At 27.6% G+C, this 14,130-nt stretch overlaps 1 protein-coding gene across 2 annotated transcripts in view; it reads left to right on the top strand.

Moving 5' to 3' along the window:
- The window catches only part of LOC113557797 (protein-tyrosine sulfotransferase), a 96,029-nt gene extending 82,952 nt beyond the window's left edge, over positions 1 to 13,077 (top strand). The window contains exons 2-6 of one of the 2 annotated variants that reach the window (XM_026963348.1): positions 2,198 to 2,344; positions 6,156 to 6,286; positions 7,087 to 7,390; positions 9,914 to 10,167; positions 12,595 to 13,077. In XM_026963348.1, coding sequence (XP_026819149.1) covers positions 2,198 to 2,344; positions 6,156 to 6,286; positions 7,087 to 7,390; positions 9,914 to 10,167; positions 12,595 to 12,847 — 1,089 coding nt within the window. In that variant the 3' untranslated portion in view covers positions 12,848 to 13,077. The remainder of the gene's footprint in view (positions 1 to 2,197; positions 2,345 to 6,155; positions 6,287 to 7,086; positions 7,391 to 9,913; positions 10,168 to 12,594) is intronic. The other variant, XM_026963354.1, reaches the window with a different exon arrangement.
- Positions 13,078 to 14,130: the final 1,053 nt, after the last annotated feature.

The following is a 14,130-nucleotide window of genomic DNA, read 5'->3' as shown; positions in this document are numbered from 1 at the left end:
AAACTAATATTCTATACTTTTAAAGGTGATACATTTAGAAATATTATAAATATGAAATACTTGATATAATATATACCTAAATAATCTGATGGTCGGATGTATGTGGTATGTACAATTTAATTAATTTATATTGAATTCTTCGTATTGTTTTTTATTCGAAATAGATTAAATTTTAATAAATTTTTCTCAACTCATTAACATATTATTTAGAAACATTTAATTTTCCGTAGATATACTTTAATACTTCAACGGATCCAATTATCGATATGAAAATATTTATATCACATGTTATAATATGATATATGATAATAATAATTATTATTGCATCTGACTGTCTGAGAGCGATTCTTAATGATTTTGCTATTTCAACAGATATTGCAATGTATTATCTACTACAGTAAAGTGAATGTTAACAATAAAATACAAAGCATAATTTATCTTTTCCATTTGCATAATATTGAGTGTTTTTTTTAACATTTTGAAGTACATAGTATTTATAAATACCATTATATATATATATTCAATATTGTATTGTATAATATTTAATTTAACGCTAATATTACAAACATCTAAAATACAACTTCAAATATTACATAATTACTTCAAAACGTTTCAAAATGTTAGATTTAAGCAACGTTTTACTATCGCTTTCGCATCAGTTACACGCACAATGTGCACGTTCATTGAAAATAATTAACTAATTGAGTTAAATTCTGTAATATACAAACGACATTTATGTTAATTAAACCAAGTACATTAGATAATCTCTGTAGTTTATTATGTATGTACACCTTATAATTGTGTAATATAATTAAATTTGATAGTAAACAAAAATATCATTAGTAATTTACATTTCTACAACAAATATAAATATCGAGCTCAGAAATTGTACGATGTACTTATACATAGTAGACCCGTGTAATCTTGTGTCTTGACATTCGTTTAGGACTAATCATAGTATAACATAATGTAGAATTATACAATATGTATAACGCATAATATACTTATATTATACTTACTCGGCAAAACGATTAAAAAATGTACTTGTACACGTATTATAATGTATATCTAAGTATTGCTTGTGTATGCATTTAGTGTTTTTAGTTGTCATGTTAATAAAATACAAGTGACAAAAAAAGACAAATTTTTATATACCTAAATAACATCAATTTTTTGTTTTATATAAAAATAATAATAATAATAATAACAATAAATAATTAAGATTTTACGTGTATGAATATCAATATAGTATGTATATAATATTATTTATATTTAAAGAAACTGCAACTGAGGCATTAGGTTTATTATTATATTATATAATTTACGTAAAATAATAAAATATTTATTTTTAATCAACCATTATACCAACTAATAAGTTAGGTTGTTCTTACCACGATATACGTCATTCTATCTAGACTTTGTGTCTAATGATAAAATAGCAATTTGCATTGTGTGTACGCAGTCACAAAACAAAACATCATCGTTTGACCGGTTAGTATACAGCCGACTATACAATTTATTATTATGATACTATTATACCTATCATAGTTGTCGGCCGTGACCAATGATCTCCTCGTTGAGAAAATCTTCACACGATTATTTGGTCAAAAGCGTAGGTACCGTCAAATATCTGCGGATATCGTATTCGTCGCGACCGTGTCTGCGAGGGGGCAATTATTTTCGGTGGAATCGAGATGGTGTATCGTTTGTTATAATATCTATAGACCACTCTCGTGATGTTGTCATTATCGCAGGACATAACTGTTACATTTTGTTTTTGTATTTCGATATTATGCGTGCCGTCCACCGCACGCGATCGTCAACGATAACCGTTTTGCAGTAACATTTCGCTGGAAAATTAAACAAAAAAAAAAAAAAAACCTTCGTACTCGTCGTCGCCGTCTGGTTCCGGTCGTGTCGTCCGACGATATTACAGATTATGAATGAAAAAATAACTTGACATGTCCGTGAATAATAATATAAATAACAATGATGATACGTGCAATAGGAAGTGTACTAATATTTTAATATTATTTACAAGTAGTATACTTTTGAAAAAATATATTATAATATATTTTACTGTAACGGCAATCACACGTCGCGTAGTTTTCGCGTTTTATCATTTTGTTGTGGCGTCTTTTTTTTTTTTTTTGTTATTTATACTCAAATTAATTGTATTCCCAAATTTGTTTTGCAGGTGGTAAACCATGTGGGCAGAATGAGTCGGGGCCGGAGAAAATTGTTGGTGTACGGGCTGGTCGTCGGCACGTTGCTGTTGCTGGCGTACAAGCTCCGCTCGTGTCCCGAACCCGAACCTCAAACAATGTTCATGATGCCGAAAGACGTGAGTATACCGCATATATTACACCGCGATATTATATGAAACAATAAAAATAATTTTAAAAATTCAAAATTATCATATTATACGAGTCATGACTATGCGAGTGTTATGATTCTTGCTCGTAATAGCGTCGTTTTAATTCCGTTATATTACGGCGTGTGTGCCGGGAGACATAGGGTGTGGATTGCACCAACTATAGCATCGGGGTTTAATATAATAATATGAGAATATTTTATGATTTTACAAAACTCCATACGTTTTGGAAAAAAAAAGTCGGCGACAGTTGGGTCATTTTTTATTAATATAATACTTTACTATTTTTTTTCAATTAAGAACAAAATCGATTACTATTTTAATTTTTTATGATATAGTGCCTAATATAGTGTAAACGACAGGAAAATAATAAAAATAAAGTTCTATTGCTGCTATTGGTCTGGCATAGTTTTTTTTTTAATTATTTCTTTCCTATCGATTTATTCATATTTAATTTACGTACCTACAGAGTTCCAAAAAGAATTTCACCGTTAATAAGTAGCTCGCATAACCGCAGGGGTAATATCATAGATATATAGGTAATATATTATACTATCAGTCTTACAATTTTAGTATACATCAATGATCAATATTTAATACTTATTAATGTGGTTTCTAATATAATGACTTGAAGACATATTGAACATTGTAATTATCACACAACCTTTTTTTTTTGTATTCATATAAAAAATAGTTTTAAAAAATATATTGATTTTTTAACTGAAGTTTATAGCAGTTTACGATAAATGTCCAATTAAATATAATTGGCTAATATATTATATCTATATATTCTATACAAATAAAGCCTACTAGGAATTTTTTTGCCGAATGTTTATTATTATTATACTCTATACATAAGTGCAATTAATGTATTTTGTTTAATAATTGTTAATGTGTTTATATTACTATACATTGGTATTAAAAAATCGTATCGATTAATTATAAATTACAATAATTTCAATGCACAGATTACGGAAGGTCCCATATTTACTGCACGCGCAAGTTTTATATTATTAAACGCACTATTCAGATAATATTCAAGATAATATCACGATGTTCTTAGAATTTTTATTACCCAAATAATACACACAAAACATTTTTTTTTTACTTAACATACGTTGTCATGAATATATATATATATATATTAATATATTTTCTATATAATAATTATATTATTATTTATCACTAAAATGTCTTTTTGTTATAGCGCCTTTCTATACAGTTATTACCTACTTTTAAGTTATAATGTACTTAGTTATATTATTACCGATAATCACATGGCAGATTCTATACATTTTGACTTATCGTGTGCCATAAGCAGGCCGCCGGGTTTAAAAATTGCTATGTAAAGATAAAACACGATAAGAAAAGCATTTTGTTTCGTGTTAAGTTCATTAAAAATTATAATCCATATGTGTTAACTTATTTAAATTCGTCCGAATTAAATATAATAAAATATTATTATAGCCGCGGGAGCAATGAAATAATCTATAATCTCAGTGTAATAAATGTAATAAATATATGTATTTATAAACCCTATACTACCTGCAAATAAATTTGTTAAATTGCATATTATACCTATCTAATTAAATAAAAAAAAAAAATCTGTACGAAAGTCATAGTACATTTTTTATTTAATGATAATTTCATGTAAATCGAATTGAACTATAAACAATCGGATTCGTCGATAACTGTCAAACCGCATCACGACATATTTTACGATGTCTATATATTATAATAGGTACGTACCTACATAGTACATGTGTATACGTTCTCTTTGGGTTTCGTGAACATTAAAAAATATTTAATACATATCATAGATTCAGCTACAGATTGTGTTTAAAAATATTTTTAAATTATATTTTTTTCTATATGAACTTGTATTTTTTATCCTTATACTTATTACTTATTTAAGAATATAGTGTAGTGTATTTTTAGAAAAAATATGATTTAGACGCACGCGAAAAAGATATACTACATGTCCGGTTAACATTTGAAATCGACACCGATTAATCATTAAGTTCATTTTGCCTGTAATAAATCACGTTGAAAATATTCTTCTTTATAAAAATTTTAAAGCTTACAGAATTTATGTGATGTGTACTCGTGTAATAGTGTAATGTTTCGTAATACTATTCGGATTTCCATTTTTTTTTTTTTTTTTTTTTGTTAATATAACGTTATATACGTAGTAACTATTGTATTATAATTTAAAATTAAACGATTGTTAAATGTTTAAACACTGCGTACTTATACTGTTCATATAAATGTTAATAATATATTAATACACGACAGTTTGTATTTAATGTGTTGTGGTTTCAATTGATGTTTGACATTATTTTTAAAGTTTGAGCAAATGTGACTATTGAGGAATGTTTTAATTTTATAATGGTGTTTATATATACGGATAATATATAATTTTATATTTAATGACATTTATAACTGTAAACTTTTTTTATAACAGAACAAATAATTATAAGCCTCTTTTAATGTTGAAAAATCGATTACAACACATGTTACTGTTTATACTTTGGAGAGATTATTTTTAAACTTCTAATTAGTTATTTTTAATTAGTCTAGAAGCGTTAGCAAAATCTATTGACAACCACCAAAAAAAAATTAATTAAAAAAATGTCAATAACAGCAATTTAAAAAAAATATCAGATAAGATAGTTTTAACTGTGAACTCTGTTCTGAATACGTTTTATTTAATAATATTCCAAATTTCCTATTCCAAAATAAGCATAAGGAGAGACAAAACAAATTTTTCAACAACAACAGTTTTCAATAGGTTCTGTCTGTCATTTTGAAAAAAGTTTTTTCAATGGACATAATACTTATTATTTTTGGCGTTCACTGGATTATGTTATGTTAGACCACCAATGAAAATAAATAGCTATTCTATTGTTGACTATTTAAAAATAACGGTTTTTAATACCATGTCCCCATTACATTTTTTTCGTTGTAAATACTTAATAAGAATAGTATAGATTCAACGTTTTACTATCGTATCGCATACCTATTCATTACACCCTATACGTATATATTCTATTCACTTCCGTGCATTCAATTTTTATTTCGGAAATGAACACAAATCGTGTAACAATTATGGACGTAATATATACATTGAAGTAAATATTCAACAATAATATCTGTGTTTGTATTTGTCTGCTCTTTATGTTGCCTATATTATTAATGTTCTATTTTCACCGATTTTTTTCAACTCTGACTAGTCAGATTCATTCCTTTGTAATATAATAAAAAATTATTAAAATTCCAAGTAACCGTCTTTTCATCGAGATTTTTTTTTAATATATATAATATAATAGTGTTACTTATATACAACATAGTCATTTTCAGTGTCGGACAATACTAAAATACTTGTGAGAAACTTTAATAAACTTTAACAATATAATATTACAATTTACAACCTTGTTGCATTACGGTATATAATATACTATAAATATAATGTAGTGATGCAATAAATGGGTAGATCCTCCGATCCGAACAACGCCCTTTATTAGGTCGTTATTAACTATTCATATTTCCAATACTAAATTGTATTTAGTAATATTATTATTATTAAAAATAATGATATATAATAATATTAATGGCATTTGTTGAGTAAATTATAAATCTACAGTAATAATGGACCGATTGGTCATGGTGAAAAATATTTTTTTTTAAATGGTTCCAACTGAAATAAGAGCATAATATTTTTAAAAACTTTAATTTATTGTATATCATTGAAATTATAGCAATTTGTATCGTTTTATTTCAGAAATTCGTCACCGATGAAAACATGAAGATCTACTCTTATGATCGAAACATGCCACTAATATTCATTGGTGGCGTGCCCAGATCCGGCACTACGCTCATGAGAGCCATGTTGGACGCCCATCCGGACGTCCGGTAAATATAACTGTTGAAATATATTTAAATATCAGACTCGATTATGGTACACACTACACAGTTATCAGTAGCCCATCTGTAGTTATGCATGTCTTAATACAATCTACATTGGCTGTGTAATTAAGTATAAAAATAAAATTTGGGTAAACACACACACATATATATATAATATTACAATAAATAACGTATATGACGTTATTGGCAAATCATAAAATTTTATATATGCTGATCAAATGAGCTATATAAAAGCACAATATATTCCAATGATCTTAATTTATTTTAAAATACGATAATTTATGGGTAGTTAGGTTATGTTAGGACGGTATGTATACAGCATTTAAATTCTTTGATTAGTATATCTATGTATTTTTTTAGCCAGCCATAAGTAGTTGTTGTAGAAATAAAAATTCCTATGTGTGTTATAATGTATTTTAATTACACTTTAACTTAAGTTAATCCGAACTTATAATACTTGGACATGATTTCTAACCAGCTGGTGTACCTATAGGTTTTATTACAAGTGATCGATTATCAAGATTCGTCCGTATTATATACATTTTAATATGATATATTAGGTAAAATTGGAAGCTTATTTTCTAGCTAAAATTTCTGTCGAAAAACATATAAAAACACATTTTTATTAAATTACAAAATACTGATCGATTACACAATAATCTTGTATTATAATTTGTAAAACTATTAGTTGTTAAATGATTCATTAATTTGTAGTACATTAAAAATAAAAATATTATAATATTACGAATTAAGAACCACGTTTTGACTCCGACCGTGCACTGCAGGTGTGGCCAGGAGACCCGGGTAGTTCCTAGAATCCTGCAGATGCGCAATCACTGGTACAAGTCATCCAAAGAATCGCTTCGATTGAAGGAAGCCGGTGTTTCTGAAGAAGTCATAAACTCCGCAGTTGCTTCATTCATTCTCGAAGTAATCGCCCGGCATGGGGTACCGGCACCCCGACTGTGCAATAAGGACCCACTGGCGCTTAAGTCTATGGACTATCTAAAGGTATTGTTCCCCAACGCCAAGTACATATTCATGGTACGCGATGGCCGAGCTACCGTTCATTCTATCATATCGCGTAAAGTGAGTATAAATTGTACTATATTATTTATTAGTTTTCATTGTTTATTTTTTAAGCTTATAAATAATATACCTAAAAAGAAAATATAACATGTTAGAACTTAAAAATATTATTTGAAAACAATAATGGTCAATATAATGCTAGTAATACGCTTTGTAAAATATATTAGGTATTATTTGTATATTTTACATCTTATTCTTATCTATTCACTATTGTAAGTAAATCACCTATAGCTAATTAAGAAAATATATATTTGTCTTTTTACTTTTTTTTTTAAATGTTATCAAATTTCTTATAAAATAAGCGATATTTATACTGTTCATATTTTATTAAAGCGAATTCTGAAGCTAAAGTCATGATATCCGCAATCTAATAATAAATCATACATCAATAAACTGTATAATATTATAGCATATTATGTAAATTTTCATAACATATTATCATATATTATTATGTATTATGTATAGACACGAGACCATTGAGTTTTATCTATTTAAAATGGAAATTGATGAACGCATATCGATACTATACAGCGTTTTAATCCCAACTGCTGAGTCGTGAAAATATTTTCATTCTCAGTAATTTAATCATACCGATATTACTTATAACTTAAACAGTTAAATATGTCAGAATTAAATCAAAAACTATATGTATGCTTTTTATATTTTATTATGCGATCAGAGTATTACTCTTCACTATAGTCAACTTATATAGGCTTCTCCAAGTTATGAACTCCGCTGTGTGAACCATATTTATTACTATAGAAAATATTTAAGCCAATTTCTTATTGAATGAATAGTTTTCATTCACACAGAAGAACAATATCATTGGAAAAATCACTGTTGTTTGTTGAACGTTATAAATAAATAATAATACGATGCACTAAGCCAAAAACTAATTTCATTCACACCTACTTTATTTCAAGGCAAATATTAATTCAAAGAACGTGCTACAGTACAACGTCGAATGTAAGAAAACCATCTCTGGATGTGAATGAATACTACGATCTTTAAGATAAAATACGAACGTTAATGGCCTTATTAGGTACCAGAATAATTTCGAAACTCGATAAACTTTAATAATTAAACTTTGTGAATAAATCAAATAATTTAAAAGTTTATTTACGAGACTGGCTTATACAATATTTAATACGTTTACGACGCGTTAATTTTATTCTGCGCAAAAATGCTTTCATAATTCATGTTAGTTTATTTTCGTTTTGACTGAAAAAGTACTTACGCGTCGGTTGGTTGTGGTTCACTGGGTTAAGTTAAATAAATATAATATATACGTATTGTGTAACTATGTGTATTATATTATACTGCGTGTGGTTTAATTTGTCGTTATTTTTGACGCAAATAGAGGTGGTGTTTTAACGAATATTATTATACGCTGCTGTGAGCAAGGTCGCTGATGTCAAAATACCGACAGACGAATCAGCCCTGTGTCAAATCCGACACATATTTTTAAACTAAAATAAGTTGATTAATATTTTGATCACCGAATGGTTTTAGTTGAACCGACAGACGTGTATAATTTGATTTGTATGTAAGAAGGGTTTCTTTAATAAATACATTATAAATATCATATAATTTAAAATAAGCTCTTGTAAGGCTCTAATTGAACTAAAATTGATATTTTATTATGTGAGCGGAGCGATTGTACAATGATGCGTGTATTTTTCTTATCTGTCATCATATTTTGAAGCAGTAAAAATGTTTTGATTTTCAAAAGTAGGGGGGTTTTCTGGTAGTATAGTGGATTTAGGTGATACTTAACTTTGGGAGTCTAAAATAAATATTTCCCTGTACTTTTTTTGGTGTGAATCGAAAACAAATAAGTAAATAACTATAGATATTTTAAATTCTAAAAATATTTTGACTCTTTTTGAGTTATTTATATTTTACAGGCATGAAAAATTTTCATTTTTTTTTTTTCAATAAAGTAAATGTAAATTAAAAATTATTCACTGGATAGAAATTCTTGATAAGTTATTGCAAAGTTCTTTTTAGTCGTGAATTTTTAATTAAAAAATATCAAAAATGGGTCACAACGTTTTTTTTTATAATCGTTTAAAGTTTGAATTTTTATAATATTCGTCATTGTGCTAATGTGCTTTTGAATTCACTTTAAAATAAAATAAACTTGGTTGATGCTTTCAATGCAGATTTAACGTGTAGACAAGATTTGGCTGCTTTTTTCAATAGTCTATGGAGCCTTTAATTCTCATAAAACATTACAATATGTAAAACGCAATAAAAAAAAAAACTTTCAAAATTACAGTGACATGATATGGTATATGATATGATATGGTTGCATAAACTATTTTGCGTATCTTAACATAAATGTAATATTATTATATGCATATTATGAAGTACTATACAATTAAAAAATTAACGGTGTTAAAAGTTATGTATTTTTTCCCTGAAGTCTATATATGACTTATTTAATTTCCTTATTATTATAATATAGCATTATAACATATTGTTCTATATTAATTACTTCGTTTCACTTTTATAAAACAGGTGACAATCACTGGTTTTGACTTGAACAGCTATAGACAGTGTCTGGAAAAATGGGATGACGCTATCAGCGTTATGTACAAAAACTGTAACAAAGTTGGATCTGGGTACTGTTTGATGGTATACTACGAACAATTGGTGTTGAGACCTCGGGCCACATTAACCGAGATACTCAACTTCCTGGACATCCCGTGGAACGAGACGGTGCTCCACCATAATGAGATGATCAACAAGCCTGGAGGCATTGCCCTATCGATGTAAGTCCATACTGACCATTTTTCAATGCGCATATAATATGGTGTAGGATAGTTTATCTAATATTCATTTTCCGGCGATTTCAACTCGAGTTAATATAACTTTTGTACTTATTTCCTTCGTGATGGTTATAAATTATTAAATGAAACACGCGTCTAAGCTTTCCGACCGCTTGTAGATATCTACGTCGTTGTGGATTTTGAGCGAAGCGATGAATTTATTTTATTTTAATATCCCTATTTGAATATTTAGCCAATATTATTTATTAACATTTAATGTTTATTTAAGTGGAGTAGATCGTCTACAATATTTAGTTGAATTTTAATAACACAATTTACCAGAATTTAAATATATTTATGAAATTCACCTGATATGTATAAATGTACCTCTTGTAGTGACCTAAAAATTTGATTTTTAATACATTTATTACCAGCTACTCGCCACTCATTATTTCATTCGCATAATTAATTGTTTCATTGTATAATATTTTATTTTTTATATATGACTTTTCAACCAACTTTTTACTTACTTTATGTCTACTATTATTTCGGCCACTCGTTTCAATTAATTTTTTTAGCAAACTTCCTAATTTTACAAAATTTTATATTTTAAGTTTAATATTGTAAATAAAAACTTAAGTAAATGTATTTTTACTCGGCTAATTTAATTAAATTTGTTTTCAATGTAAAAGATCATATTTACATATTATTCTACCCCTGCAACTTATTGGCTGTTATAGTATTTATAGTATTTTTTCTATATTCTTACATTCAGTATGATGTATAAAAATATAATTATATTATGGACAAAATATACACTTTAAAAAACTATTTGTTTTAGAACATAAATATGTAATTTAATCTTTCAAAAAATAACTAACAAATATACAAGATTCAAGTGTAAATAGTCGCTAAATGAAAATTATATTCATTCAAATATTCTATACAAATAATTTCTGTCTTATGATAGGGTAACACCAACGATTTATGTGTATAGTAGTAAATCATAATTTAAAAAATTCAATTCTCGTAATATTATTATTACTCCGAACCCAAATAACAATTTAAACTCCTGAATAAGAAAACCATATGCGGAAGTTATCTCACTTTGTCCATAACGATAATAGGTTGTAGTATCCCTTAAAAAAAAAACTCATTTCAACAAACACTTCTAAAAATTGTGGTGTATTGATTTTCCGTAGAATAAAAAACAAGCTTAAAGGTTTTCGATAGAATTGTCTGCTTACCACGGACGACGGACATATTAGATAAGGAAAATATGGTAAAAGATATGAAATATATTTTCTGTTTTTTTTTATTACGTTATCATAATACATCCCATCTTTCGACCGACACATCAGCAGTTGTGTACCACATGTCTCAAACATTTGTGCAGATGATTTACTCATTAGCGTGTACACCCCCGCCAATTAAGGCGTGTTGTCTATCGGTACAATAGGCCATATAATGTATACAGAAACATATAATTCAAAAATAAATGTTTATCTCTAAAATACAATATTTAACTATATGCGATGTGCATATATAATATCTATGGCTCAAGCGTATAATAAAGTAGTATGTTACAAGTCATAAAATCAATATTTATGTGCAATATGTATAATTTTGCACTTGCTTGAATGTAACCTTTTAATATATTTATTTATTTCACGTAAACTCGTTAAATATCACTGCTGAACCTAGACTTTGCGTCAAGTTATAATAATTTTATTAGTTGAGATAGTTAGCAATGTTAACATACTTGGCTTCTTATAAGCTCACAAAGTTTATGCCTGACTTACAGCCTTTACAGCCCTTTCTTTGTGTGTTGCTGCAGTGAACTTTAGAGTTCTCGTTCGTCAATCGCGTTTGCAGGGTCCCTCTTTTCCGTCGTTGACTACAAGGAAACCTTAATACACTTCTACTAATTTTGTTCCTCCTTTAAAATATAATATATTTAATTATATAAGTTAATTACCATAACACTATTATCATAAATCTATACATTTTACAATAGCGTGTTTAGGAGTTTTTAAAAGGATAGGTATAGAGAATATGATACACTAACAATGTTTCGAAGAAATTTAAAATACAAACGATTGAAAATTCTAGCTGTATCTACATAAACCGGCTTTGCATGAAAAAAACACGTTATTTCAAAATAAATGTATTCGCGCTTAGAATCTAAAACTATAACTTGAATGCTATTAATAAGTGATATTTTTCTAACCAAATTTGTACGCGGTTTAAACATTTGTGAAATTTGCGTTTTAACGAATAACCAATCCCTCCACTGTATAGAGCCATACCTTCTTTTTGGCGTTGTATACAACTAACAAATAAGTATTTCCTCCCTGTTGTGTATTTATATTACATATTTATAAGCCGGCAAGTGAGTGATGAGTTCTATAACGTTTGTGTTTGTTGTAGGGTGGAACGTTCGTCCGACCAAGTGGTCAGGCCGCTGTACCAAGAAGCATTGACCAAATGGGTTGGCCAGATACCCGACGACGTAGTTAACGATATGGCAAACATCGCACCTATGCTAAGCACACTCGGGTACGACCCGGCCGCCAATCCGCCCACGTACGGCATCCCGGAAGACACCGCCGGATCGGAACGTCAGTATGACACGAGTGCCAGCGGGGATAATTCGAAACACACCACCACGCGGAGGAGGTAGTCGAAATACAATACATATATTATACATAATTTTTTTTTTATTTTTTTTTTTTTTTTATTCGTTTCACACTTTTTATTATTATAATCGTTTAAATTTTGTGTACAATGTACATAGGTACCTACTTTAATATGATAATATTATATACATGAACAAAATAATATTTTAATTTTGTATTAATAATTACAGAACCGTTTGTCGAACGCGTGTACATATAGTTGGTATTAAATAAATATAAAATATATATATATATATACATGTATGATGATAATATATGTATGTTTGTATGTATTTGATCTACTTATATTATTACGATGATGTTGGGTATTATAAATATATACCTAGTTAATATAATGTTTGTACGTTATTATTATTATTATTATTATTACTATTGTACTATTGTTCGCGTTTTTTTTAAATATTTTTTATATATACATAAATATTATATTTTATTATTACTTTCTTTTTTGTACTTAGATATTGTTTACACTGATTACGAGTGAGAGAGTTCTTGTCGATATTTATAATTACTGTTTTTTTTTTGTTTTTTTTTTTACATTATTGTTATGAAACGACAATCTCATTAATGTATTCGATTTAAAAAAAATGATAACTAGATTTTTTTCTTCAAATATAGCAAGACTTGTATAACTTATAATGTGCTATTTCCTATACTGGAGCTTGATTATTGTGTTTATTATATTTGTATACACTATATACCCTATAATATAGGTAACTAAATAATATCCGTCTAAAACCCTAATTTTTGATATAAACTTGTATTTTAGAACCTTTTCCTGCATTTTTAAGTTATTAAAAATGACCTAGACCATATTATTGTAATAATTCGGATTAATAATATTTCGTAAGTTAAGTATAAGCTATAAAGATGTAATAATTATATAAACGTTATTATACCATTGACATAAGAAAATACGATTGTCATTATGTACAAACAACTAGTATATTTATTCAAAAAAGGGAAAGTAAATAGATCGATTAATCTAGTCAAGTTATATTATAATAAAAAAATTTACGTTTATTAATTTAATAGATGTTTGTACAAGTGATTTTTTACTTAATAAACAGTGACATGACTCCCGAATAGCGAATTTGTTAGTGGTTTTTATTATAAATGAGTAAAACACAAATTACGAGTATATGAAAATTAAAATAATTTGTTTGATTTAAGTGATTTGCATTAAGTTCATAATATCTAAGAGTACCTCATGATATAAAAAAGTGGACTTATCTGAACTTATGAAAATCCTTATGTTAATACAATA

This window comes from Rhopalosiphum maidis, chromosome 4 (genome assembly GCF_003676215.2).
Source record: "Rhopalosiphum maidis isolate BTI-1 chromosome 4, ASM367621v3, whole genome shotgun sequence".
NCBI classification, from domain to species: Eukaryota; Metazoa; Arthropoda; class Insecta; order Hemiptera; family Aphididae; genus Rhopalosiphum; species Rhopalosiphum maidis.
This window is presented reverse-complemented; position numbering and strand designations above follow the sequence as displayed.